This window comes from Mollisia scopiformis (genome assembly GCF_001500285.1).
Source record: "Mollisia scopiformis unplaced genomic scaffold LY89scaffold_7, whole genome shotgun sequence".
Classification (NCBI taxonomy): Eukaryota; Fungi; Ascomycota; class Leotiomycetes; order Helotiales; family Mollisiaceae; genus Mollisia; species Mollisia scopiformis.
Window position 1 is genome coordinate 1,572,305 of NW_017263587.1, and position 22,935 is coordinate 1,595,239.

General features: G+C 48.7%; 9 protein-coding genes across 9 annotated transcripts; 6 read left to right on the top strand and 3 right to left on the bottom strand.

The window, feature by feature from the left end:
• Window positions 1-104: 104 nt before the first annotated feature.
• LY89DRAFT_580606 (SET domain-containing protein) lies at window positions 105-1,725 on the top strand (the record flags this gene model as incomplete). Its single annotated transcript, XM_018209068.1, has 3 exons — window positions 105-231; window positions 363-499; window positions 553-1,725. 3 exons carry the CDS (start codon window positions 105-107, stop codon window positions 1,723-1,725), a joined length of 1,437 nt encoding a protein of 478 aa, XP_018074565.1.
• Window positions 1,726-1,730: 5 nt separating this feature from the next.
• On the bottom strand, window positions 1,731-4,068 carry LY89DRAFT_682984 (putative enhancer of polycomb-like protein 1). Its single transcript, XM_018214613.1, has 3 exons — window positions 3,710-4,068; window positions 2,866-3,645; window positions 1,731-2,817 (listed from the first exon to the last, which is right to left on the bottom strand). The coding sequence occupies exons 1-3, from the start codon at window positions 3,869-3,871 to the stop codon at window positions 2,074-2,076; spliced, it is 1,686 nt and encodes a 561-aa protein (XP_018074566.1). The 5' UTR covers window positions 3,872-4,068; the 3' UTR covers window positions 1,731-2,073.
• Window positions 4,069-5,130: 1,062 nt separating this feature from the next.
• Window positions 5,131-6,372, top strand: LY89DRAFT_641821 (calcineurin regulatory subunit B). The gene is made up of 5 exons (XM_018211729.1): window positions 5,131-5,234; window positions 5,298-5,350; window positions 5,403-5,476; window positions 5,530-5,864; window positions 5,926-6,372. Exons 1-5 carry the CDS (start codon window positions 5,183-5,185, stop codon window positions 5,934-5,936), a joined length of 525 nt encoding a protein of 174 aa, XP_018074567.1. The 5' UTR covers window positions 5,131-5,182; the 3' UTR covers window positions 5,937-6,372.
• A 4,082-nt stretch (window positions 6,373-10,454) lies between these two features.
• LY89DRAFT_474363 (uncharacterized protein) lies at window positions 10,455-11,379 on the top strand. Its single transcript, XM_018207794.1, has 2 exons — window positions 10,455-10,955; window positions 11,093-11,379. Exons 1-2 carry the CDS (start codon window positions 10,649-10,651, stop codon window positions 11,179-11,181), a joined length of 396 nt encoding a protein of 131 aa, XP_018074568.1. The 5' UTR covers window positions 10,455-10,648; the 3' UTR covers window positions 11,182-11,379.
• A 2,210-nt stretch (window positions 11,380-13,589) lies between these two features.
• On the bottom strand, window positions 13,590-14,753 carry LY89DRAFT_474394 (uncharacterized protein). The gene is made up of 2 exons (XM_018207795.1): window positions 13,799-14,753; window positions 13,590-13,727 (listed from the first exon to the last, which is right to left on the bottom strand). The coding sequence occupies exon 1, from the start codon at window positions 14,483-14,485 to the stop codon at window positions 13,826-13,828; it is 660 nt and encodes a 219-aa protein (XP_018074569.1). The 5' UTR covers window positions 14,486-14,753; the 3' UTR covers window positions 13,590-13,727; window positions 13,799-13,825.
• A 2,492-nt stretch (window positions 14,754-17,245) lies between these two features.
• LY89DRAFT_579748 (uncharacterized protein) lies at window positions 17,246-18,478 on the top strand (the record flags this gene model as incomplete). The annotated part of the gene is made up of 3 exons (XM_018209024.1): window positions 17,246-18,023; window positions 18,076-18,333; window positions 18,387-18,478. 3 exons carry the CDS (start codon window positions 17,246-17,248, stop codon window positions 18,476-18,478), a joined length of 1,128 nt encoding a protein of 375 aa, XP_018074570.1.
• On the top strand, window positions 18,375-19,192 carry LY89DRAFT_474358 (uncharacterized protein). The gene has a single exon (XM_018207793.1). It carries the CDS (start codon window positions 18,515-18,517, stop codon window positions 18,989-18,991), a length of 477 nt encoding a protein of 158 aa, XP_018074571.1. The 5' UTR covers window positions 18,375-18,514; the 3' UTR covers window positions 18,992-19,192.
• A 708-nt stretch (window positions 19,193-19,900) lies between these two features.
• Window positions 19,901-21,223, bottom strand: LY89DRAFT_716637 (uncharacterized protein). The gene is made up of 2 exons (XM_018218281.1): window positions 20,317-21,223; window positions 19,901-20,236 (listed from the first exon to the last, which is right to left on the bottom strand). Exons 1-2 carry the CDS (start codon window positions 21,176-21,178, stop codon window positions 20,145-20,147), a joined length of 954 nt encoding a protein of 317 aa, XP_018074572.1. The 5' UTR covers window positions 21,179-21,223; the 3' UTR covers window positions 19,901-20,144.
• Window positions 21,224-21,377: 154 nt separating this feature from the next.
• Window positions 21,378-22,927, top strand: LY89DRAFT_579731 (putative elongation factor 1-gamma 2; the record flags this gene model as incomplete). The annotated part of the gene is made up of 4 exons (XM_018209023.1): window positions 21,378-21,410; window positions 21,481-21,712; window positions 21,851-21,899; window positions 21,949-22,927. The coding sequence occupies 4 exons, from the start codon at window positions 21,378-21,380 to the stop codon at window positions 22,925-22,927; spliced, it is 1,293 nt and encodes a 430-aa protein (XP_018074573.1).
• Between the last annotated feature and the right edge of the window lie 8 nt (window positions 22,928-22,935).

Genomic DNA, 22,935 nt, shown 5'->3' on the forward strand with positions numbered 1-22,935 from the left:
CCTTGTGCTCTCTACACCATTTTGCCAATATTAGCGCCTCTACTTTTTTGAAAGCTCACCACCATTCATTCTTCTAGACTCTCTGCATTTCACAAACAACAGAGATGGAGGTAGATGACTTCGAGACTGCGACGGCAGCATTTCTTGCTTGGCTCTCAAGATTGGGCATTCAAATCAGTCCCAAGATTGCTATAGCTGACCTAAGATCATCCGGCAAGAATCGCGGCGCTGGTAAGTGTTTCTTCATCTACTTCACACAACGGACCTTTTGCATGTTCTATACATGTTACATGCACACCTACCCTCCGAAGAACTCCAGTTCTGTCTTCTTGTCACATTGCACTGCTAACAAAAACAACCAGTCGCAGTTGCAGACATTGAAGAGGACGAAATCCTTTTCACTATTCCCCGCTCCTCAGTCTTCAATACGAACACAGCTCTCAATGATTCGCAACTCTCGTTCCTACGTGACGCTGTAGCTGAGATGCCAAGTTGGCTGGTAAGACGACCCGCTCCCACCACCTTCGACGATACTCACTCTCGGACCCACAGGCTTTGACATCTGCTATGCTTGTTGAAGCGGCACGAAAGGAGTCGAAATGGGCGCCGTATTTTGCTATCCTACCGCAACATCTCGACAGTCTCGTCTTCTGGAAAGATACCGAGCTTTCTGAGCTCCAAGCCAGTATGGTCGCAAAGAAGATTGGAAAAGCTACAGCTGAGGAGATGTTCAAGCATCATATCGCGCCGTTAGGCATTGAGAACGCCAGTCCGACAATGTGCCACAAAGTAGCGTCTGTGATTATGGCATACGCCTTCGACATACCCGAGATTGCAGACAAGGAGGATAACGAAGATCAAGACGAGGATGCTGAAGAGCTGGTATCCGACGATGGAAACGGCGAGAAGACCATACTCTCAATAGTGCCGCTGGCTGATATTCTCAATGCCGATGCAGACAGAAACAACGCTCGTCTCTGCTGCGACAATGAAGACCTTGAGATGAGAGCTATTCGGCATATATCTGACGGAGACGAAATCTTCAACGACTATGGTCAACTGCCAAGGTCTGATTTGTTGAGAAGATATGGATATTTGACGGACAATTATGCCGTCTACGACGTGGCTGAGCTATCAACGCACGCCATACTATCTCAATTTCGTGCAAGAGAAGCACTGCATTTTCCAGGCCACCAAGCATTAGAGCCGTTGCCACTTCCCGATCTCAATAAGAGGATCGAGCTTGCCCAGAGGGAAGCTATCTATGAAGATGCCTATGATCTCTCACACCCTGATTCAGATGGACCTAGCATCCCGGATGAGCTCCTGGCTTTGCTGTACATTCTCCTTCTGGATAATGAAAATCTTGCTGCAATCAAGGCTTCAGAAATTGCCTTGCCAAGTCGGTCGAAGCTTTCAACCGGACTTGTAGGCCAGGTCTTGATAAAGCTCCTGGAGCTCAGGGAAAGAGAATACGCCACTACACTTGAAGAGGACGAACTGATCCTTCAGAGCAAGAATCTGCCTCATCGAAAGGCCATGGCTGTTCAAGTTCGACATGGCGAAAAGCAAGTGTTGAGAAAAGCTATTCAGGAAGCAGCCACATTCACAGCAAGTGATAAGAGAATGAGGGGGCAAAAAAGGGAGAATGAAGTCGTGGCTAGCGGAACGAAGAGGAGACAACATCAGACGGACGGTGACAACAAGAAGGCCAGAAAGCGATGAAGCAACGGCTTTCTTTTGTGGTATGCAAGTGAGTAACGTTCCCTAGCTATGGAAAACAAGGCTTTGGATGGAGCAAGCATTCCACCAGTGTCCTCGCCATCTTCTCTGCTCGTGTGAGCACTAAAATACAACAGACACCTATCCTCGAGGTGTTTTCGACTAGCTAAACATCTAATACCAACACATTCGAGCCCATTTCATTGGGTAACGCCTCAATCCCAGGCACATCTCAAGCGATGTCCTGCAAAGCAGAATGTTTATTCATACACGAGCGCTTCATTGGCGCGAAGGGGGGCGGCTTGTGGTAGGATTAGGTGTGGGAAGCGAAACGGTAAGCTTATTCTTCTTTCAGGGTGGTGCTTGCTGTGGCTGTTGACCAGCAGCAGTAATTGCTCGATTATGCGCAGGACTGTTTCCAGCAACTCTTGCCAGTGGCCCAGCTTGTTCTGGTCGAGGTCGCTGCGAGAAGAGATGTGGTGGGTAGGGTATTGTTGCTCGAAATCGGAGAGCTTTGGTGTCATATGGGTCCATCTCGTACACCGGTTGCTCATCGTCATCATCTTGATCGTATTTCCAACGATCCGAGACAGTTGCCTCAGCCAATTTAGCGGCCGACGACATGCCTCGACGATCAATCCATAATCGACCTCCGCGGCCTATCCTACGGCGATAAGCTGGTTGCCCTCGAGGCTCTTCTTCTTCCGAGGGTGAGTTATAACCCAATGCGCATGGTTCTGGTTTTTCCAAGGACGGCGAGGGCTGATCGAAGGATTCGGAGGTCACAGAAGAAGGAGGTGTCATGAGATATTGGTATTGGGCTGTTGCCGGACGGAATCCAGCCTCGAACCCTTGGCCATGGACAGGGGACAGTGGCTCGCGAGTTAAGTCGACATGGCCCATGTTCCATTTCCGATGCTGTTGCGCCTTCTCCTCGATCTCAATCTGGAGCGTATTCTCTTTCTGGGCCATCAGATCACTCAGCATAATAAGATCAGCATCAAGAGGACGTCCATCGGAACGGCCAGGCAAGCGTAATTGGCTTCCAGGAGGACGTTGCAACTGGCCAAAGTCTGTCATCTTTCTCTTCTGAGGCTGGTACTCATTAGCGGTGAGCATGATATGCTTCATGACTTCACTTACTCTCTGGTTGATGAGATCTTCATCGTCAGTCTTGATTCCCAGTTTGACCTTAGTCTCTTTGACCTTGGCACGTTGTTCGAAGACGCTCTTGTCGCATTTTAGAAGTTCTCTCTTGGTCAACTCTCTTTGGAAAGCCATGTCTATCAATTGGCGTCCTTCGTCGAGTTCTTTCCTTAATCTCTTCAGCTTCTCCACACTTTGTGTGTCGCGAGCTCTAGTCTTCCGAGTTTGACGAGCATCTCGTCGTCGGAAACAGACATATGGATCACCATCATCCTTTTCTATATTCTTCTCGACTTTTAGAGAGGGTTGAAGTGGATGGTTCCCAGCATTCTGTCTGCATATTCGCCAGTGTTCGTAGATATCCTTGGCAAATGGATGGGCCTTTTCATGAATCTGTTGCTTAATCGACATCTTCATCCCATCAAAGGAAATCACGGTGCCATCGAGGGATGCATACGGGACTTGATCAGCGGCAGTGTCTTCGAAAACTTCCATAATCTTTTCGAAATCATCCTCGGAACATCTGGTACCAGCGGACTTCTTGTGATTGTATGCTTTGAGAAAGGTGTCATCTTCCGAGGTCATATTATACTGGCACCCGGTAGTCTCTTCGACTGTCTGGGAGAAGCGAATGTAGGTGGCAGGTTTATGAAAAACTAATGGATACAGGGCATCGTAATCCAGACCAGGGGTCTCCTCGGCAGGAGGGGCAGGAATCTCCTCCGCATCTTTGCTGCCACCCGAGCCTCCTTTCAAGGCAGCTTGAAGATGGTATTCCTAATAGAGAGTCAGTAGAAGTTCTGACGTCACATGACGAGCGATCTGTAAAGTAGTCACGTGCCTTTTCTTCACTCTTTTCCACCCCAGTCTCGATGTTAGATTGAGTCTGAAGGGAACTGTATTCTGCAGAATCTAGTTGATCTTCTCGCAAGACCTGCTGAGCAGTGTTCTTCGCGAGCTTTTTGACTCTCGTCGCCCGCCCGGCCGCGGCTTGTGACCGCATGATGATAGTGAGTGCGACGATGTAATCAGGTCAGTTTCGACGCGCGATCGCGAAAAAAAATTGGACCGATCGAATTTTGGACTCATATTCAGATGAACATCGATCTAGAAGATCATTTTTTCCGCGTTGTGGTTGAGCTTTTGATGAATCTCGTCGAATTGCCTCATGTGTCGTTGCGCGCGCAGAGTTTTTTGGTGGTGGTCGGTGGGCCACGAGCAAGGGCGGAGGTTCGCAGCCTTCCAGATGGGGTTTAGGCAGGCGTTGTGGCCAGAAGCGAATATCAAAATAAAATGGACCGGGGTCACGGCTGCCCACGAGATATTGACCAGATCGAAAGTCAGCTTCACCAGGTCTCCAAATCCGAAATGCTATTTAGGGTTCGATAGACGTGTTCTAAAACTCGTCATTCATCTTCACTGACATTTGCGTATTCCATCTACGTATAGCTCCTGTGCTAGCGCTAGCCTTCACCTATCCTTCGTACGCTAACTGTGTTGCGGGTCCAGCAAACTACAGCACTCTACCATACATTCAGTCCCCATCAAAGCATGGCATCTGAACCCTCAATACTGGTCTCCCAACGCCTAACCCCGGTACAAAAATCTGAGGAAATTACAGATAGTGATTGGAGCTTCCATTGTTAGTAGCAGAAACTGCAACTAGTCAGCCGTGGAATGTACATTTTTGAGAAGACACGAGAACCATTTGCTCCCCTTTGCAAAGACATTTTAGTCTAGTGGCTGAGCAGTACTTGGGAAGCTGGAATGAAATACAATGAATCTTCCAATCGCATGCTATTAATTGTTGGTTGCGGGGACCCCGCATCTTTGTCTCATTCACTTTCTTCTTTTCTGTCTCGGCACGTTCAATAGCTTACAGGACTAAGTCTCTGATGCACTACTATAAAATTCGTCAGATGGGATAAACTTGCCTCCGAAGTTACTAATATCAAACATGGTAGAAGATTGTTCTGCTTCCAGCTTCTAATCTCATTTTCTTTCCTACAAACCGAAATCGTGTAGGAAGTACTGAACGTTCAAGTACAGAGTGGTGATGATGAAGTATTGAGTTCAGTAATTACACAACGACCATGTGTAAGAAAGCAATATCATAGAAAATCTTCTCCCACGAGCAACATAAAAGTAGTTGGGTTCTGGAAATCTTGCATGTAGTGGAGATTTCGTGACCCAAAACAGTTTAGCGCAATCCCCCTCGCCGACATCTCAGGGACCTGAGCCTGAGCTCAAAACCCCACCAGACGACACCTCTTCCCCAGATATTCCCCCCAACCCACCCAAACCCAACTTCAAGATGGGTAACGCCAGCAGCGCAGTGTTGGAGAACATTGTGCAAGGCTCAAATTGTACGAGGCTCCTCGCTTTCTCTCTGCAGTAGCAAAAGACCAATACTGACTCGGGGTGTGCAGTTGACCGAGATGAGGTTGAGAGAATACGAAAGAGGTTTATGAAGTTGGATAAGGTTTGCAGATCTGCCTTAGAGGAATGGAAGCAGGGACTGACCCGAAGGACAGGACAATTCAGGTACTATCGAGCGCGAGGAATTTCTCAGCCTTCCCCAGATCTCCTCGAACCCTCTTGCAACCAGGTCAGTCCTACATCTTACAGGCATATGACCAGGTCGCTGATAGATATCAATAGAATGATTGCCATTCTTGACGAAGATGGTGGCGGCGACGTCGATTTCCAAGAATTCGTTTCGGGACTCTCTGCCTTCTCCAGCAAAGGAAACAAGGAACAAAAACTCCGGTTCGCATTCAAGGTCTACGACATCGATCGCGACGGCTACATTTCCAATGGAGAATTATTCATTGTGCTGAAGATGATGGTGGGAAGCAACTTGAAAGACCAACAGTTGCAACAGATTGTCGACAAAACGATTATGGAGGCAGATTTAGATAGGGATGGGAAGATCAGTTTCGAGGAATTTACGAAGATGGTGGAGAATACGGATGTCAGCATGAGCATGACTTTAGGTAAGTATACAGGCTCCATCTGCGTAAGTTGTGAATCCTGGACTGCGACTAACATGTGTAGATCAATTCTAATAGGATATGAGCACCGAGCTGGATTTATGAGTTCACGACCAGCGTCTCTTTTCGTCAAGGTGATTGACTCGAGGTCAGTCTTTGGTAAAGGTATCGGGGTGTGGAAACTAGAGATCCCAGATTTAGTGCTATGGGTTCGTGTCTCTCAAGAATGAAAATACCAGGCGTTACCCTCTTCAATTTTATCAGTTCATTTTCACTTCAATCTTACAATTCTCGTAGGGCCATATGTTGTCTTTCTTTCCTATAATTCTGTGCACGTGCTTAGTCGTCTATCTTGTTGCGTTCTGTTTAATCCTCTGCACATGGTTTCCATCTGTTGAAACCCGATCCACCCTTTGAACTGCTTCCTTAAAGGCGTCACAGACTCGTCTAAAAGAAACAGGACCAGCCCAGTTACTACCGGGGTATCTAGGTAGGATAACCAGATTCAAGCAAGAAGTAGTTGAGTACAAATTTGCAGGAAACATGAATTTAATAGATTGTTTTCAGACGCGTTATGGCAGGGAAATGATTATTTGTTTCTATGTCGTTCTCAAGTATGGCGAAGGTGAGCCGGTCCAAATCAGACTACCGTCCACCGAAAGACTTTGCAATGCTCAGCCACAGCATCTTCCCTTCTAAGCTTCGAATTAATCATCTCCGAATCAACATCCCGCATCCCCGCCACTTCTAATGCCTCATGAGCGCTTCTGAATACAAGCTCAGTAGCACGGTGGTTTGATCTTAAGAGGGCCCGGCTAAACTAGCAACGTACGAATTCAGGAGTCCCTTATTTGGAGGAACATTAAGAAGAGAATAGAGTTGGACTCGTGAGTAAACCTTGGCAAAGGGATTAGTTTCGCGTGTCTCCACATCATCGAGCATCAGCTCTGGCAACTTTCGCAGGCCCTCCCTCCGCAAAAGACCGATCTTTCTTTTGGCCACGATTTGCTCTATTGTTGGTACCATCTGCAGGAGGAATTTGATCAGTCCAGGACAACTAGTACATTTGTTGAGTGTTGAGCTATCTTCACCTCTCACGTCGGTCAGTCTCGTGCCAGACATTAGATCCGTTTCAACACAATACAGGACCTTGAATCTTCGAATGCAGTTCTGAACGAAGGCTTGCAACTTTTTCCACCCGTTCCAATCATGCTAATGACAGTGGCGCTAGATCGACGAAAGTAAATCTGCTAATCAACTGAATTACAAGGAAGCAGAGGAGACGGGAAAAATTCCAAACAAGAACAACAACACCACACTTTCTTGAAATTCAGAGTATGTATCTCTCTACAAACGCTCTACCTTCGAAGACAATATTCGATATTCATCTTAGTTCGCATCTTGGAAAGTGCCACTTTGAACTCTTGAACTTATCTTCTATGCTTACTATGTGGCATTCCGAATAGCGGTATGCAATATTGAGCTTTATGCTTAGAGGATTTCAGACGGTCCAGGGTTGTGTCTCTACTAATTTCAATGTATGCAGATCAGTAATGCAGCCAGTATCAATATTCGACATAATTTGAAATTTCGGGAGGTCTTTGACAATCAAAACTCCACCACACAGCTCTTCTTTTGGTATATCTGCTGTTTCAACATTGCTGTATATACCGCACATATTGCAATGGCCCTTAGAGAGTTGTCTCTTTTTGGAAGCTAGGGTGGGTTGAAAGACTTGCTTGACTATCTCTACTTATTTGGAAAATTAAGTCTTTAAATCTATGGCTATGTGTTTATACTTCTGTCGTTGACCTACGTCTCATTGGTGATAGGTTTCGGCTCCGGATACTGTACCATCTGTCTGTAGAGCTTGTTCATGCTCGCTTCTTGCTGAACTAGAACCAAAACTCGATCGTATCCGGGATCAGAAAATCAAATCGTAGTTCTGCTCCTCCTAGTGAGAGACTTTGAGACTTGCCTGGCCGAACAGCTTTTGAGCATGGGAAAGATGGGAAAGTTAAGTAAGACGTATCTCAACACTAATCCAGAATTTTCACCCTGATCTGAATCTGTGCCATAATTTGGAAGCCTCGCACCGCCTACTTGGGCGCAGTAGTACTATGTCACACGCCTAAGGGAATTTGCGCTAAACACATCGAGCATATATTTTCATTTCATCAAGCCAGATGTATGCTCAGAAAGTACAACTGCACTTCTATCAGATCAAGGTCGACAGACAGCAACGGGAGTCACCCGACTTGTTATCAGCATAAAGTGTAGGCAAGGTTGATCGGTGAACCTGTCTTTACTGCGTTGACTCTTAGCTGGCCCTCATCGACGACAGCGTCAATGGCACCATTGTTGAAAGATTGAAATGTGTTTTCCAATCCGACAACTGTAAGGAGTCGCCCGGAGTTTCTAACTGGAGCTCTTGGTCTGCCGAAATACTGTCTGCTTAACAGTGCCAAGTTTCCTTGCGGAAAACCTACAAATTAAATCTAGCTAAGAAAGCGGCTGTGACCAAAGAACCTTATCGAAGTAGTAACACCGATACATGCTGGTTGTGGGACTGCAACTGGATTCTTCAGAGTGAGTGATGTAGCAAGACTCTCGAACCAAATTCCAAGATACCTTGCAACTTTGAAACCAAATTCATTTTCCATACATGCACGTAGGTCTAGCTGCGGAAATGATATATTCTTCATGACCAGTGGGGGGGGGGGGGGGGGACGTATAAGACTATCCTTCAAATATAACCGCTTCAGAAGTGAAGTGGGATGGATTTCTGGGACAAAGGTCAATCTCGTCTTCGGTCTTCCCCAGGAAAGGACAATAAAAGAATGATACTTCCATTCTGGTCCACTTTCTGGTTTCCAAGGTTCGTCTTGATGAGATTTCTCTCATGTTGTCCAAAAGAGAAAGGATTGTGCTTGATCGACATATCCGCGCAACAGTCATGCTTTCGTGTGCTCTCCATAAAGGCTGAGCATGTAGTTTCACATCACTAGAGTGTAGATAGTTGAGTAGAGTGTGGTTTGGCTGTAACCAGACGCGGCATATCACTTTATCTAGACATCAAACAACTACCAGAACCATCAAATTGCCTGGAACTTTGTCTTCTCCTGGGTGATTGTGGCTTGCGCGTGCTAAGTGGAAAAGTAGACTTGGTCACTATCAAGGTTTGTACAAAGCGAAGACGTGAGCTCGAAATCGTGGATGTATAGAATCTAAGACTCCATTGAGAGTGAATACTTTCAGACATTTTCATGGGAGGGACAATGTGATTGGCGGAGGACTTGAAAGCTCTCGAACCTTCATCGATCAGTTGGCTGAGAGGAGGACAAATCATGTGTAGCAAGAGATCCCCACAGCCGAAATTGAGAACAATAGACATGCAATCAAAATTTGTATTATTTAGAGTGATGTACTGATATGATTATAGATATGGGATTAAGATGTTCCCCATTTCCAAATAAGTGACCAATCGCTGACACAAAATTGTCCAACTAATGCTCTTGTAGCATGAAGAAGGCCAAGTCTAACATATTAAACACAAAATCATTCTAATGTCAAGCGTGACTACACAAAATATGAGATATCGACATACAAGCAGCAGCGTTCAGGACCAGAGGTTGATGTCAGACTTTAAGAAACAGAGACATCATTCTGCAAGTACCGCACAATAAAACATGGAAGCATGTGAAAGTCCTCGGTGCCTCGTTCGTGGACACGTGAGGGCGAGATTGAGGCTTTGAGGCTTGGCCCATCTAGGAAGCTCTGGGAAGCTTTAGATCGTCTTCCACGCCAGGACACAATTCGGACTTCCAGCCGCTCTTGCATGGAGTGAAAATCATGTCTTAAGCCTCCTAGGCATCTGGTGACCGACAACGTCCACTTGAACCTTGACTCTCATATCATGCCACGGGAAGTAAGAGTCAGAACTGGATCGAAGTCCAAGGATTCCGGGAATGCCTACCTTTGTCCTAGGGTAAATAAGTCCCCCCCTGTTATTCACTTCTCGCACTTTCGACCCCACAATTATACCACATCTTAGCCTCTCATTGACCCAATACCTTAGTTGAGGCTGGCTTGAAAACCCTCAGGGGGGGACTTATTTACCCAAGGACAAAGGTAATTACCTTTCGGTCCTTGATGTGAGATTTGGCTCCCAATCAGTACCCGAAATGTCTGAGCTCCCAATTGCATAATGGTTTGCCTTTTTGACAGGCAAGATTAGCTTTCGGTGGCATATCCGGTTTCTGACCTCTATCGGTTTGAATGAATCAGTAGAGCATGGGTACCAAGTACACGACGCCTCGACTGATGCCAAACGATACCCAATTTCTTCGATTTTCATCCTATCTGCCGTTCGGGTGAAAGGCCAACATCCGAAAACCATGAGGGATTTCCTGGCGATAATAGTCTGCAAGGCGCATGAATCATGCTAATCAGAAATAACGAAGCCAATGAATACCAACTAGACACTGATTTCGAAACGCAACTAGTGCTGAGCGAAAACGTTCTATTTTCGTGACCTCGAAACCTCAAACAGAAGACTAATGGTCTCTCGATTGGGATACAAGTCCGTATGGGGAGGCTGGCTGGGGGGCATCGAAGATCAATCAGATCATTTTATGGGGCTGAGCCGTTATGCAATCTTGAACGGGGGAATGGAAGGATCCTGAATTTTGGTACCCATGTTTTCATCACTGAGACGAGATGCAGTGCTGATTGGCCGGGGGTTGGAAGAGCTCGGGGTATGAAACCTTCTAGAAGGATGCTAGATCATGTCTCAAAGTGATGCGTGCCACATGGCAGTGGAAATTAAGTTGTTCTTAGGGTCTTCTCGAACGCAGCGAGAGCCTCGTCACCTGGGGTCCGTGCTGCTTCAATGCCGTTGTCTCGAAATGACAAGTCCAGAAATGACAAGTCCAGAAATGACAAGTCCAGAAATGACAAGTCCACGAGACGATCGCAACGAGGACGCACGACCCACGAAGTATGCAATTAAAAGGAAAATCTCCGGGTCGGAGTCTCCGGTGACTAAACAGTGCTGGGAAAGTGAGGTGGAAAGCGTGAAACTACTCATGCTTCGTAAGTAGTAATCTCTCCCACACGACCGTTGATGCGGATTTGTCAAAGGCAGGCCAAGAAGCGTCAATTACCAACGTGAGACGCGGTGGCTTGCTATTCGAAGCAGAGCATATGTCGAAGTCACTGACGTGAAGAAGTGAACTGTCCTACAGTTCGGGCGCAACTTGCGAAAGTCGATCAGAACTTGACTCGCAGGGGAACGCTTTGGGCCATTGCAAACCAGTGAGAGAAATGGGCGCGAGCGGCAAAAAGTTTGGTCGCTGTCTGCATGTCGAGCACGAGGCTCTCGAGTGTGCAGAACCATTGGGTACGATACGACGCAGAGTTTCATCATCTCCCGCCTTCGACGGGAAATTTGCAAATCCAAATTATGCAAGGCTACCAAGGCTACCGCTTGATAGCCAGTCAGTCCCGTCAGTGGAGGTGAGGTTGAGGGTGAGGTCCAGGATTATGTTTCTTCCGTGGTGAACCACCGACACCGCACGTGGAGTCGCAAGGTCCTTCCTAGGACCGTCGTCCAGCCTTAAGAGCTCAGAGGGGTGTTCCTTGGCTCTCGTTGCCGCAGCCCATGTGTGCAAGAACCATTACCGTAAATGACGACGTTTGTGATCTTCGGCCAGCCCTAGCAAGGCTGAGGCTGCTGTTGATGCGAGCGAGGGATTGCGGTGCGCATTGATGTTGTTTCTACTGCCGATCGCAGCCCACCTCCATTGGGATGAACTTGCGAGCCCCTGACTGGGCCCCCGGAAGCGCATCGCGGACTGGCAGAGCAGAGCAGCCTGAGTCTCTTGCTTGGGTTTGGTTTGGTTTGGTTTGGTCTGATTATTTGGGTTCTGCGAGCAGGAGGGGGAGAAGGTTGTTGATTGTGAGGTGGTGCTCTCGGTCTGCGCATGAAATTCGATATTGATGCGGCGTCATGCGTGTGAAGCTTTCTTTTCCCTCGTGCTAACCTTAGTGGGCTGACTTTGTGTTTTCCTCTTCGGGCATGGTCTCAGATCTAGTCAACATAGACGAAACGAAGAGCGGCGACGTAACTCGTATTGGCATCGTGGATAGCACCTAGCCCAGCCTAGCCTACTAGATACTAGAGCTATTTTAGTAGAGCAAGAAGGTGTTGGTAGCTAGCTACCGTTCCGTAGGTGGGTTGTACTGTGCTGTGTGCTGTGTGCTGGGTGTTTGAAATTGGTCAGCATCGGAAGAGTGAGGAACGAACAGTCAGGGGAGTCTGAGTCTGTTTCTGAGTCGTGACTTAGCGTCGCTATTCAACACCGGACCTGCATTAGTCGGGAAATAGGAGAGAGTAGAGCAGTACTGAGTAATCAAAGTAGTTGGGGAACCACTTTGCAAGTAGCGAGTGAGTGACATCGATCTACTGCCTGTCCTCAATACGAACCTGAGTGGCCGGGAATTTTGCTTGCGACTTGCGAGGCGTTGGGGCGCGGGAGCTCGATTGGTCAATGGCAGCGTTGCAAGTTTTGTTTTCCACGAGTCCAGCGCCGCGATGATGTTCGGCGTGTGGTGCGGTTCCAAGATCTCGACGCTATTGAAAAGGTTCGATGAGGCTTGAAGGGGCTTGAAATTGGGCGGCGGACGCTTCCCATGCTGGCCCATGCGGGAAGCAGAGGGAAGATCAGGATTCGGAAGATGGATGGATGGATGGATGGATGGATGGAGAGTGACGACTGGCGGAAAACAAGAGTCGAGAAGGCGGGGAGTCGAAAGAGAGTTGAGAACGAGCTGACAGAGAGATACTTACAGGCAAGTGCGAGGAATTAACATTTCATTTGCCGCTAACCAGTACCTAATATACTTGTACTGACTTGTCATCGTGGCCGGTGAGGAAGCACCATGGAGTTGAGGCCGTAATGCGATATACGGTAGATCTTCTCTCCTACGAATTTGTGAACAACGAAGTTACACAAAATAGTGCAAAACGATAGATACGTAACATTGTAACCTTAGGGGGATGTGCGAGCGGGTGAAATTTCTCTCCTCTTCGAGCACAGTAGTCCTCCTAGTGCAGATCCTCCAGTGAGGAATCCCAAAATGTTGTGCAGCGACAGGGTTCGTTTCTCTTAAGCGGCCGGGGTTGGAACGACCTCGCTCGCTCGCTCACCTCAAAATCATGTTGAACATGGACCAGCCCTCGAGCGAGTCGAGTCGAGTCGAGTCCAGTCTCGACGACCCTTTCTTTTCCCTCCATCCAACCAGCCAAGTCGACCCAAACCCCTGGCTCGTCGGGCACAATTCCATTGCGCGTGTGCCAGAAACCCATGCGACTTGTTTCAGGGAAGATCCCATCGCAGAACCCACGTCCAGCAGAAGCAGACAGGGTCCCGAGGGGAGGAAGAATCCTGATCATGATGGGCCACCGCGGCCTGACTGGACTGGGCGCTGAACTCCAACGCTGCTGCTGCTGCTGCCACCGCCGCCGCCGCCGAATGCATGAAATGCTCCCTACCGAGCCCATCCTACTACTGTACTGTACTGTACTGTACTCGGTCCAGCGATCAACTCTATCCTTGGTTCCTTAGGGCAACGCGGCACGCTGGAGATTCGACTCAACATGCTGCTGAGGGCTGAAGCTTATCCCCGCCAGCCCAGCCCAGCCCAGCCCAGCCCAATCTAACCTGACCTGACCAGACCAGACCTGACCAGGCCGAGTACTGCTGCATTGATGCCAGTCGCTGGCTGCTGGTATTTACGCTGTACAGTAGTAAGTGAGCTGTCCGGTCTATCCATCCGGTTCTGTCCGGTGCTATAACAGTGGCTCTATGAAGAAGGATTAGCATCAGACTTTACAACCAAAACTCGGCACAGGCGTGGAGTCGGGCCTCACTTACCGTACACGGTGCTTGCTTTAGGTATACTCAACCTGGGACTTTCTTCTTCTCGTCGGTGCCACATCGTCCCGGGGACACTTCCGCAACTGCTGCCCCGGTCCTCATGGCGATCATGGCGGGCGATGTGGTGGTAAGGGTTGGTGCCATAGGATCTAACCAGAGGGCAATGATGCGTGACCGAGTACCGTAAGTTAAGTAAGTGCTTGAAAGATACAACCTTCGTACGTGTCTTTGCTCTTCTTTGTCGATTCGCAACGGAGATCCGAGAAAGAGAGAAAGGAAGAAGGTTGAAGGGAAAAAAAAAAGAAAAGAAAAGAGAATAAGAAAGCGATTGCTGCCTCCCCAGCTGCTCTTCTCGGCATCTAACTCTTCTGGACCTGGGTCTGGGTCGACCGGAACAAGCTCAGCTGGGACTGACACCTCTGCTTCTCTGTCTGTCTGGAAAAGATCCGCACGAACCCAAATCCAGGTACAATATTGCATTCCCCTGGCCAATATTGGCGCCATCCATGCGGGAGGAGGTGTGCTTTTTGCATCAGTGAAGCCTTCTTTTGTTCGATGCATCATCATCTTCTGCACCCTTGCTGCCCAGATATCGCATTCCACCGCCTCACCTGGCGATCTCTGTGCACTAGCGGACGCCCTGATCGACCTTAAACTCCCAAATATTCCGAGAGCATTTCCCATGCGCGGAGGGATCTCCAATTGCAGACTCACTCACTGTTCAGACCTCACTCAGCACTACTTACTTACTCTCTCTCTCTCCATCACTCACTCACTCAAACGTCACTTCACGGTCCACCACAGTCCACGCACACTGCATCTCATACACAGCGGTCCAAGACTGTATTGTATGCATCTGCGTCTCCCACGGCCGTTCCTGCAGAGCATCTCGAACTGCAGAGCTAGTACCGTTCCGCGACCACTTTCCCTTTACATTCACATGCATGAGTCGCAGCAGAGTAAAGTTTCCGCGTCCACCATTTCGAGCTCGACTTCTCACGCCAGCAACTTTTGACGCTCTCCATCCTTGATCAAGGTACGTTCTTTCGGCCACGGCACCGCTGCAACTGCTTGCACAGTGCCAAGTTACCCACTCGAGCATCACGGGAAACTCTCCGCGGTGCATCCCCATCGTCGACCACTAGCGACCTGGGAGCATTGCTACGGCATCTTAGACTCGACCAAAGGAGAGAAGGAGAAGCCGGAAATTGTGCAGCAGCTCATTTCAAACGGGCCTCTGCTGCAGCCGCCAGCGACCAAGTTGTGAGTGTTCGGTGGTGCGCATCTCCCTCGCGTCTCGTCTGGGTCGTCGTGAAATGAGGAGGAGGCCCCAGTTTACTGAGAAGGCGTATGTACTGGACTGCAATTGCATTTCCCGTATGCGTAGCAGACAGTAGCTTGAGCGTAGCTCGATCGTACCTGCAGTAAATCTGAGTAGTGCGCCGGGTCAAGGCAATTTCTCGGAGCATTCCAGCGTGGGTTATTGGACAATTGAGCGCATTGCATTGCATTCAGTCAGTGCAGACGAGGGGATTGATTATCTTCTGCACCGCACAGTAGTGCGGGAAGCCCAACAGCCAGCCAGCCAGCGGGAGCGTTGGATTGAACCATCATTACGAAACATCCAGCCGAGTCCGAGGAGAGGAGGAGGAAGAGTCCAACAGGAAGCTAGTCCAAACCTCAACTCCACTTCTCTTCACCCAACCCACTCAGCTCAGCCATCTCTCACTTCACGCTCAGACCCAAACACCACCGACAGACGCACGCAGGCGCACGCAGAGGTTCTACCGCGCCAAGGCAGCCCTGCACAGACGCTTGTTCCTGGTCCTGGTTTTAATCCATCCTGCTACTCACTACTTAGCGGCTGCTGTTGCATTACCCAACCAGGACTACTAGCTGGGCACTAAGTAGAGTAGAGAGGAGAGCGTAGCCTCACTCACCTCGCTCGCTCTTCTGCGAATCGAGTCTTACTTTAGTCCCTCGACTCTAGCTAGTTAGACACGACTCCTGTCTACCGACTGATTCCTGGTCTTGTCTTGACCCCTCGATTGCCGACAGTACTCCTCCTCTGACCATTATCACCGCCACTACTATTTTCAGTACTCGCACTACCGTTCTCTGCTGTACCCTCTTCTACCTGCACTTGCATCTGCATCTGCATCTGTCTCCACCTCCACCTGCTATTTTAAAAGAAAGCTCCGCGTCTTAGTTTATTTCGGGACCGTGGATAGATCGGCATCACCCCCTCTAAGCCCGCACGTCCTTTCAAAACGTCCATTCTGCTGCCCTAGTCCTCGGAGTCTTTGAAGCCTTGGGTCCCACCACTGCAAAGCTCAGAATCTTGACGTCTGGCTGGAGGGGCGCCATCTGGGAATCTATAACTCTATCCCAACTTCACTTCGTGGTGGGAGCCTTTCTAGTCTGGCGCATGATTACTGACTGTTCGCATTCAAAGCGCTCGATTCATGCGATTTGGTCGTGGTGCCGACTTTGCTCTCTGCTTTGTCCCGGACCACCTCTCGGAATCCAAAGGCTCGCGAGCATCGTCCTCCCATCTTAAAGCTTCGGCCGCTCGTTGGGCTCTGCTCTGCGTCGGGTTGTTTCTCCATAGATTGAGACCATTACCCTTCGGAAACCGGTCCACAAAACTTGCTCGAAGGCTTCTAGAAGGACCAGGTTAATGGGTCTGCACACCCAGTTGCTGCCCCTTCCAAAACGTTAAGAAGAGCGTTTAATCTCAGCCACAGGAGAAAGAGCTAGACGAGAGAAACTGTGTTTTTCTGAAAGTCCAGCGCTCTTCTTGACACTGGTGCCGTTTGCCCTACGAAGCAGATCCTCCGCAAGGACCTTGCCTGCTGAAGCACCAAGGATTGACCCAGTATCCGATGACGAGTTGTTGACAACGCAGTGAGCCAATACCCGCGGTGCCTAAGCATATTATCTACCTTCCACGAAACTGTATTTGTTGGTCGCTCAAATTCCAACGTTTTCCGTTCAACGATTGCACACTTGCGTCGACTTACCTTTGCTCGTTACCAGAGGCACCTTTCTTCACACCACCGCGACCAATAGTGACTGACCAAGAGAGGGCAATACATACCCAAATATACACGCACAACGAAGTTGAAAACTTTTTTTCTTTGGTTTGACAGTCTCTCACCTCGAAACTCTATAGATGTAAGTCGACTAGGACCTCATTCAAAGATGCAGCAGGAAACCGCTAACACAGATATAGCTATCAAGATTGTCCTCACTGCCGCGAGCCTTGCGCATCAAACACCCCAGACGCGTCGCTGTAGCTTCCCGCGAGGAATTCCAAAGCTTAAGTTCAACTCTCAAGTCAGCAAGCTGGCACTCCTACAAGCAGCACCCGTTTCTTTGCCGGCGGCGGCGCATCGACTTGATTCGCTGTTGGTAGGCTCATCGTCAGCCTTCGAGCGGGGCATGGACGACAACAGCCGCCGTAGGAGGCAGAATGACCCGCCATATCCAGGTCAAGATCCAAGATTTGGTGCTGAGCAGGGTCAAGGACGTGGCTTCTCGAGCTCTTCCTCGGAAAGATATAGACCTGCGCCCATAACAACATCGCCTTCGACTGCTCGCGGGGCAGGCGGGGCAACAGCATACTCCGGGTACTACCAGGGGCCATCTGCTTCATTCTCAGCAGCACTACCACAAACAACTCTGCAATATCAGCCGGGCTACACTCAGGACCAGAGACAACAAAGCTTCGCCACTTATAATCCGGATATCATGTACGATGTTGCACAACAAGCACCACAAAATAACGTCTATGATTCCACACCCCAATTTCAAACACGGCAACCTGCAGGAATGCAAATGCTGTCGGACGTTGCGGCACCTTACTTCCCAAACGAATCTACAAGCGCACCGGGTCCACCCGGCCTACAACACCATACCTCTTCAGGATCTTCGAATGTGTATCAACAACATCAGCAAAGTCCCGCAGATCGCGGGCCCTTGCTCCAACAAGGCTATTCAGGTAATGCTATGGCGATGGGCGCAATGCCGCAGCCGGCCCCAGAAATTATGGAAGAAGACGATTATCAAGCTCAGGGGCCTGGTATGGAAGCTGCTTATACTGCCTACCAGACGGCTCTGAAGGAAATATTTCAGAACATCATAAACGGCAGATTGGCAGAAGCAAGCCAATCACTTCTAGAGGTATCTGAATGGCTCCTGGGCCATGTAGGTGATCTGGGTAGGTCGCCATTTCTTCTGTTTGATCCTGCGAACTAATGGTTTCTGATAAGGCCTTACTGTAGACGAAGTTGCTCTCCATAGTGACAGAATACGTCTCTGGGGCGAATTTAATACTGCATGGCTCAGCATTTTCCAAAAGCAGAAAGATATGCTGGAGTCAGGTCAACGAATACAACACCCGCAGACCTTGATGACTCAAGAGTACATCAACAAAATGGCCAAAGATCTTATAAGGATGTGCGACGCCGTCGAGAAGCATGGTCTTGTGGATTACCAATACGGCGTTGCAGAAGAGCGAATAATCATGAGTAAGTCTCTTTTTCAAGAACACTATGTACTGCTATCTAACCCTCGTTTCTAGTTCTTAGCGAATGTCTTGACCTCCAAGAGTCTATAGAAGAAGTCGAAGGTAGTAGTGCCGCCAATCCTGGTTTGGGCAGAGTGCCACCATGAGAGAATTGAACTACACCCTCCTTGATCTCTTCGGTGATGACATCCTTGGTCTTGCCATCCTTGAAGCGCTTCTTAGCCTCGGGCAACCAAGTAGAGGTACTTGAGTCCAGCCTCTGGCTTCTCGGGATCATTCTATGCGATAATGAAGCGAGGAATGAGCTCTTCAGCCATACCAATGCGAGCACACTGTTCTATATTTGTCTAAATAGCATGTACTACCTTCATCTGCTTTGCACTTTTAGCGCGTCTTGCTCTTTTGTGTATTTGTCACGATATCCTTTTGTCGACGAGGCTTATTTTCAGGTGTTGGGGAAATGGCTGGCATTTTGGTTGGGAGGAAAAAGCATGACCAAGATCTGTACTGGACGACATTATGAAGAAATGGCGGGCTTTCACGAGCGGTCGGAGTATGCGGGTTATGGAATTGACCAGCCGCAGCCACTCCGTGTAGAGTACATATCTGTAGATTTGCACATAAGAAAAAGAAACAATAATCCAACAAGTCTAAGATAGGGCTTGAGTCACTCATCTGATCAGTCTCACTGCTTCAGACAAGACTTCCGTGCCGCTATTGTCTCGACGCCAAAAAAAAGCAATGAAAAAGTGATCAAAAAAGTGACCCAGCGATCTGGTCCATGGCTGATCCCGTGGTAAATCATCAGCGGGACAGGCATCTCTTTGCTGGCTAGACGAGGCTGATATGGCACCCCACCACCTCTCGTGTCTTTGGACGATCTCAGCCTCAGCATTGAGCATTAAGCATGAATTCGCTTCAACGCTGATCGGAAGCAGGATCGACATTCAAGGCTGACAAATTGCTGGTCACCGATACTTGAACACGCAATCATGATAAGGGAACTTTTTGACGTGTCAACAACATCAAGGGTCATGCTCAGGGTGACGATCCGTCCATTGCATGATTCCATGGGTTACTGATCCCCACGTCGAACCAGAATCTTTACCAGAAACAGAAGCGGATGAACAAAAACCGGATTGCCGGGATCTTGGGGAAAGCAGACCAAGATCTGACCCGGCTGGGATGCTGTTCGACAAACGGGATCTTTTGTGCCACGTCAGGTGTTGCCGCCGGATCTTTTCTGCAGAAGAAACATCTGTGGGTGGAAAGGCGCCAGAGGTGCAAACTATTCATGCGGCTGCAGGTGAGATTCCTGATGCCATGGACGTGGATCGTGGTTTGATTCGATGCCACTCGTTGGCAGTGTGGCTATAGTGTGCGTGTTATTGGTGTGGTTGTGCAGGCTAATGACTGACTGGGGTTGGACTTGGAGAACTGCCTAGGCCTTTGAAAAAGCAAAATAGGCTACTTTTGAAGAAGATCAACATAAGGCCAAATTTGACCATCATTTCGATCATGGCCTTTCTCATGGCGGCTGCCTGCAGCAAGAAAAGAACGAATTAATAATCTGGGAACAGCATTGAGCCTATCTAAATATAGAGTAGTCAAGATAAATATAGCTGAAAAAGAGTCTCCATCTTGATATTGGATGTCCGTCTGTCGTGCGCCACCTCCAATACTCGGATTGTCTCCAAACATTACCGCTCGCCTTATCTTGAGGGATTCTAACTTATGGATGTATTCCAACAGTCACATGGTTGGAAAATTTGTTGTTCAACATCTCATTGTCAATCCAATATAATACACTATTCATCTCTTAACCCATGCTGGCATTTTCCTTGCCTTGACATGGCCTGGCTTCTTTCTCTCAACCCGCTTAGGATCACGCGTCATACATCCAGCTACAAGAGATGTTAGTAAGTTACATGTAGTAGGACAAGGACTGTGACGGAGGAGAAGTAAGAACACATAGACAGCTTACCTCTTCGTAAAGCAGGCTTTAATGCAGGCTCATGGGCAAGAAGAGCCTTTCCAACTGCTAGGGTCAGGGCTTCTGCTTGACCTGTTGTTCCACCGCCCGACACTAGAGCCCAGACATTGTACTTATCCACCCTGTTCGTGCACTTCAATGCCCAAATTGCGCTCTCTCGGTCATGAATCCTCCCAAACGCTTCTGTGAGTGTTTTACCATTCACCAAGACTTCTCCAGTTCCATCAACGACCCAAGCTCTCGCACTTGACGACTTCCTTCGGCCGACCCCCAAAGCTTTGCCTAAAGTATTCACATGGCCCAGCTTCGCCTGGTTCTGATAAGGGTTCACATCTCTCTTATACTCATTCAACGCTTCCTGGACCTCTTGCGGCATGAGAGACGGGTGGATGTGGTTCAGCCTGTGCAGAACCTCGACGATCTTTGAATATTTGGCAGCTTTCACTGTCTCGCCCACCAGATTCCTGTAATCTGCCAATGACCTCCATGCCACTCGAGGTGCATCGCCTGGTTTCAGAACAGGTAGATTTGCGTATCGTTTGAGGATGTTTTGTAGTTTGAGAAGATCGTCAGTAAAGATTGGTTGTGCTGTGAAATATGAAGCTGAGTTGGGCACAAGTCGAGCATTGAAGACGGCCCCCCCTTCCAATTCATCCCCCTCTGAGCCTTGGTTCTTAAATCGTACTTCAGGAGCTGCGATGCTGGCTTGCAGGTGATTCGACGTCGAAAATTGATTTTTAGGAGCTTGGAACCCTGGCCCTCGTGGAAAGGTGTTGGAAATAATCGCTCGAGGGCATTGTGTCCATTGCAGGTTTCCTCGAAGACCTGCAGGAAGCCATGCAATCTTCTTCATGGCGAAAGCATACACTTCGAACCGCAAATGTCCAAGACCCAAGACTGTCGCGGTCGTCAACGGACCGAGATAAATTTACAGATCTGGGTCACGTTATTTTACTAACCTCTTTCAGTTAGCCTACAATCTTTAGCTCAAACGCACAAATTCTGAGTCTTAAAGTTCCTTCAACAACATCTCAAATATTACCAGCAACAAGATGGCACCTTTCGGAAAGCTCTACACCTATCCGGTATACTTTCTACTCTACAGTATCTACTTATCTATCAAAATCTCCTGACTAACCTTCTTGTGTTGCATAGGGTAACCCCCGCTCCACTGCAATCCGTGCAGTCGCGAAGGCCAACAATGTCGACCTCGAGATCGTCGAGACCGAGCCTGCCAAAGGTGTATCTGCGGAGTACCTCAAGATCAACAAGCTTGGAAAGGTCCCTACATTCGTCGGCGCTGATGGCTACACTCTTCATGAATGCATTGCCATCGCCATCTACAGTACGTGGAAACTGTTCACCCCACTAACTTTCTTGTCGCGCCGTTTGCTATGATGAAAAAAATCATTCAGTTATCCCTGTCTTAATCGTCCGTGTTGATCTTTTAATTAGACTCTGAGCAATCTTACAATGCTACTGTTTTTGCACTACGTTCGTTCAATAGTCGCTGATCATCTTATAGTCACCTCCCAAAATGAGAAGACCACTCTCCTTGGCAAGACCAAGCAAGAGTAAGCATCACTGGACTCCCCCTTGTCGCACGTACTAATAACTGTTTAGCTACGCTTCGATCCTGAAGTGGATGTCTTATTTCAATGCTGAGGTTCTTCCCACCCTCGGTGGCTGGTTCCGTCCTCTCATCGGCCGTGACCCATACAACAAGAAGAATGTCGAGGATGCTTCTAAGGCTGCGCTCAAGGCTGTTGGTGTCGTCGAGGAGCACCTTCTTCACAACACCTACCTTGCTGGCGAACGTATCACTCTTGCTGATCTGTTTGCTGCTGGTATCATCTCCCGTGGCTTTCAGTTCTTCTTCGACAAGCAATGGCGTGCCCAGAATCCCAATGTTACCCGTTGGTACGAGACTGTATACAACCAGCCAATCTACTCTGCCGTTGTCGATAAGCTCTCGTTCATTGATGAAGCTATCAAGTACACTCCCCCAAAGAAGGAGGCTGCATCAAAGAAGGAAGCCGCTCCAAAGGCCGCCCCCAAACCCAAGGCCAAGGAGGTCGAAGATGAGGAAGAGGAAGAGGTTCAAGAAGCACCGAAGCCAAAGCACCCTCTTGAGGCCCTGCCAAAGGCAACTTTGCCTCTCGATGAGTGGAAGCGTCAATACTCTAATAACGATACCCCGGATGCTCTCAAGTGGTTCTGGGAAAACTTCAAGGCTGACGAATACTCTCTCTGGAAGGTTGATTACAAGTACAACGATGAGTTGACTCAAATCTTCATGACATCCAACCTAATTGGTGGCTTCTTCGCTCGTCTTGAAGGATCTCGCAAGTACATCTTCGGCTGTGCCTCAGTCTATGGTGTCAAGGACGACTCTGTCATCCAGGGTGCTTTCGTCATCCGTGGCCAAGAGGCTCTTCCAGCTTTCGACGTCGCTCCTGATTATGAGAGCTACGAGTTCACCAAGCTCGATGCATCCAAGCCCGAGGATCGTGAGTTCGTCAATGAGCAATGGACATGGGAGAAGCCAATTACTGTCGGTGGCAAGGAGTATCCATGGGCTGATGGCAAGGTCTTCAAGTAGACATTGGT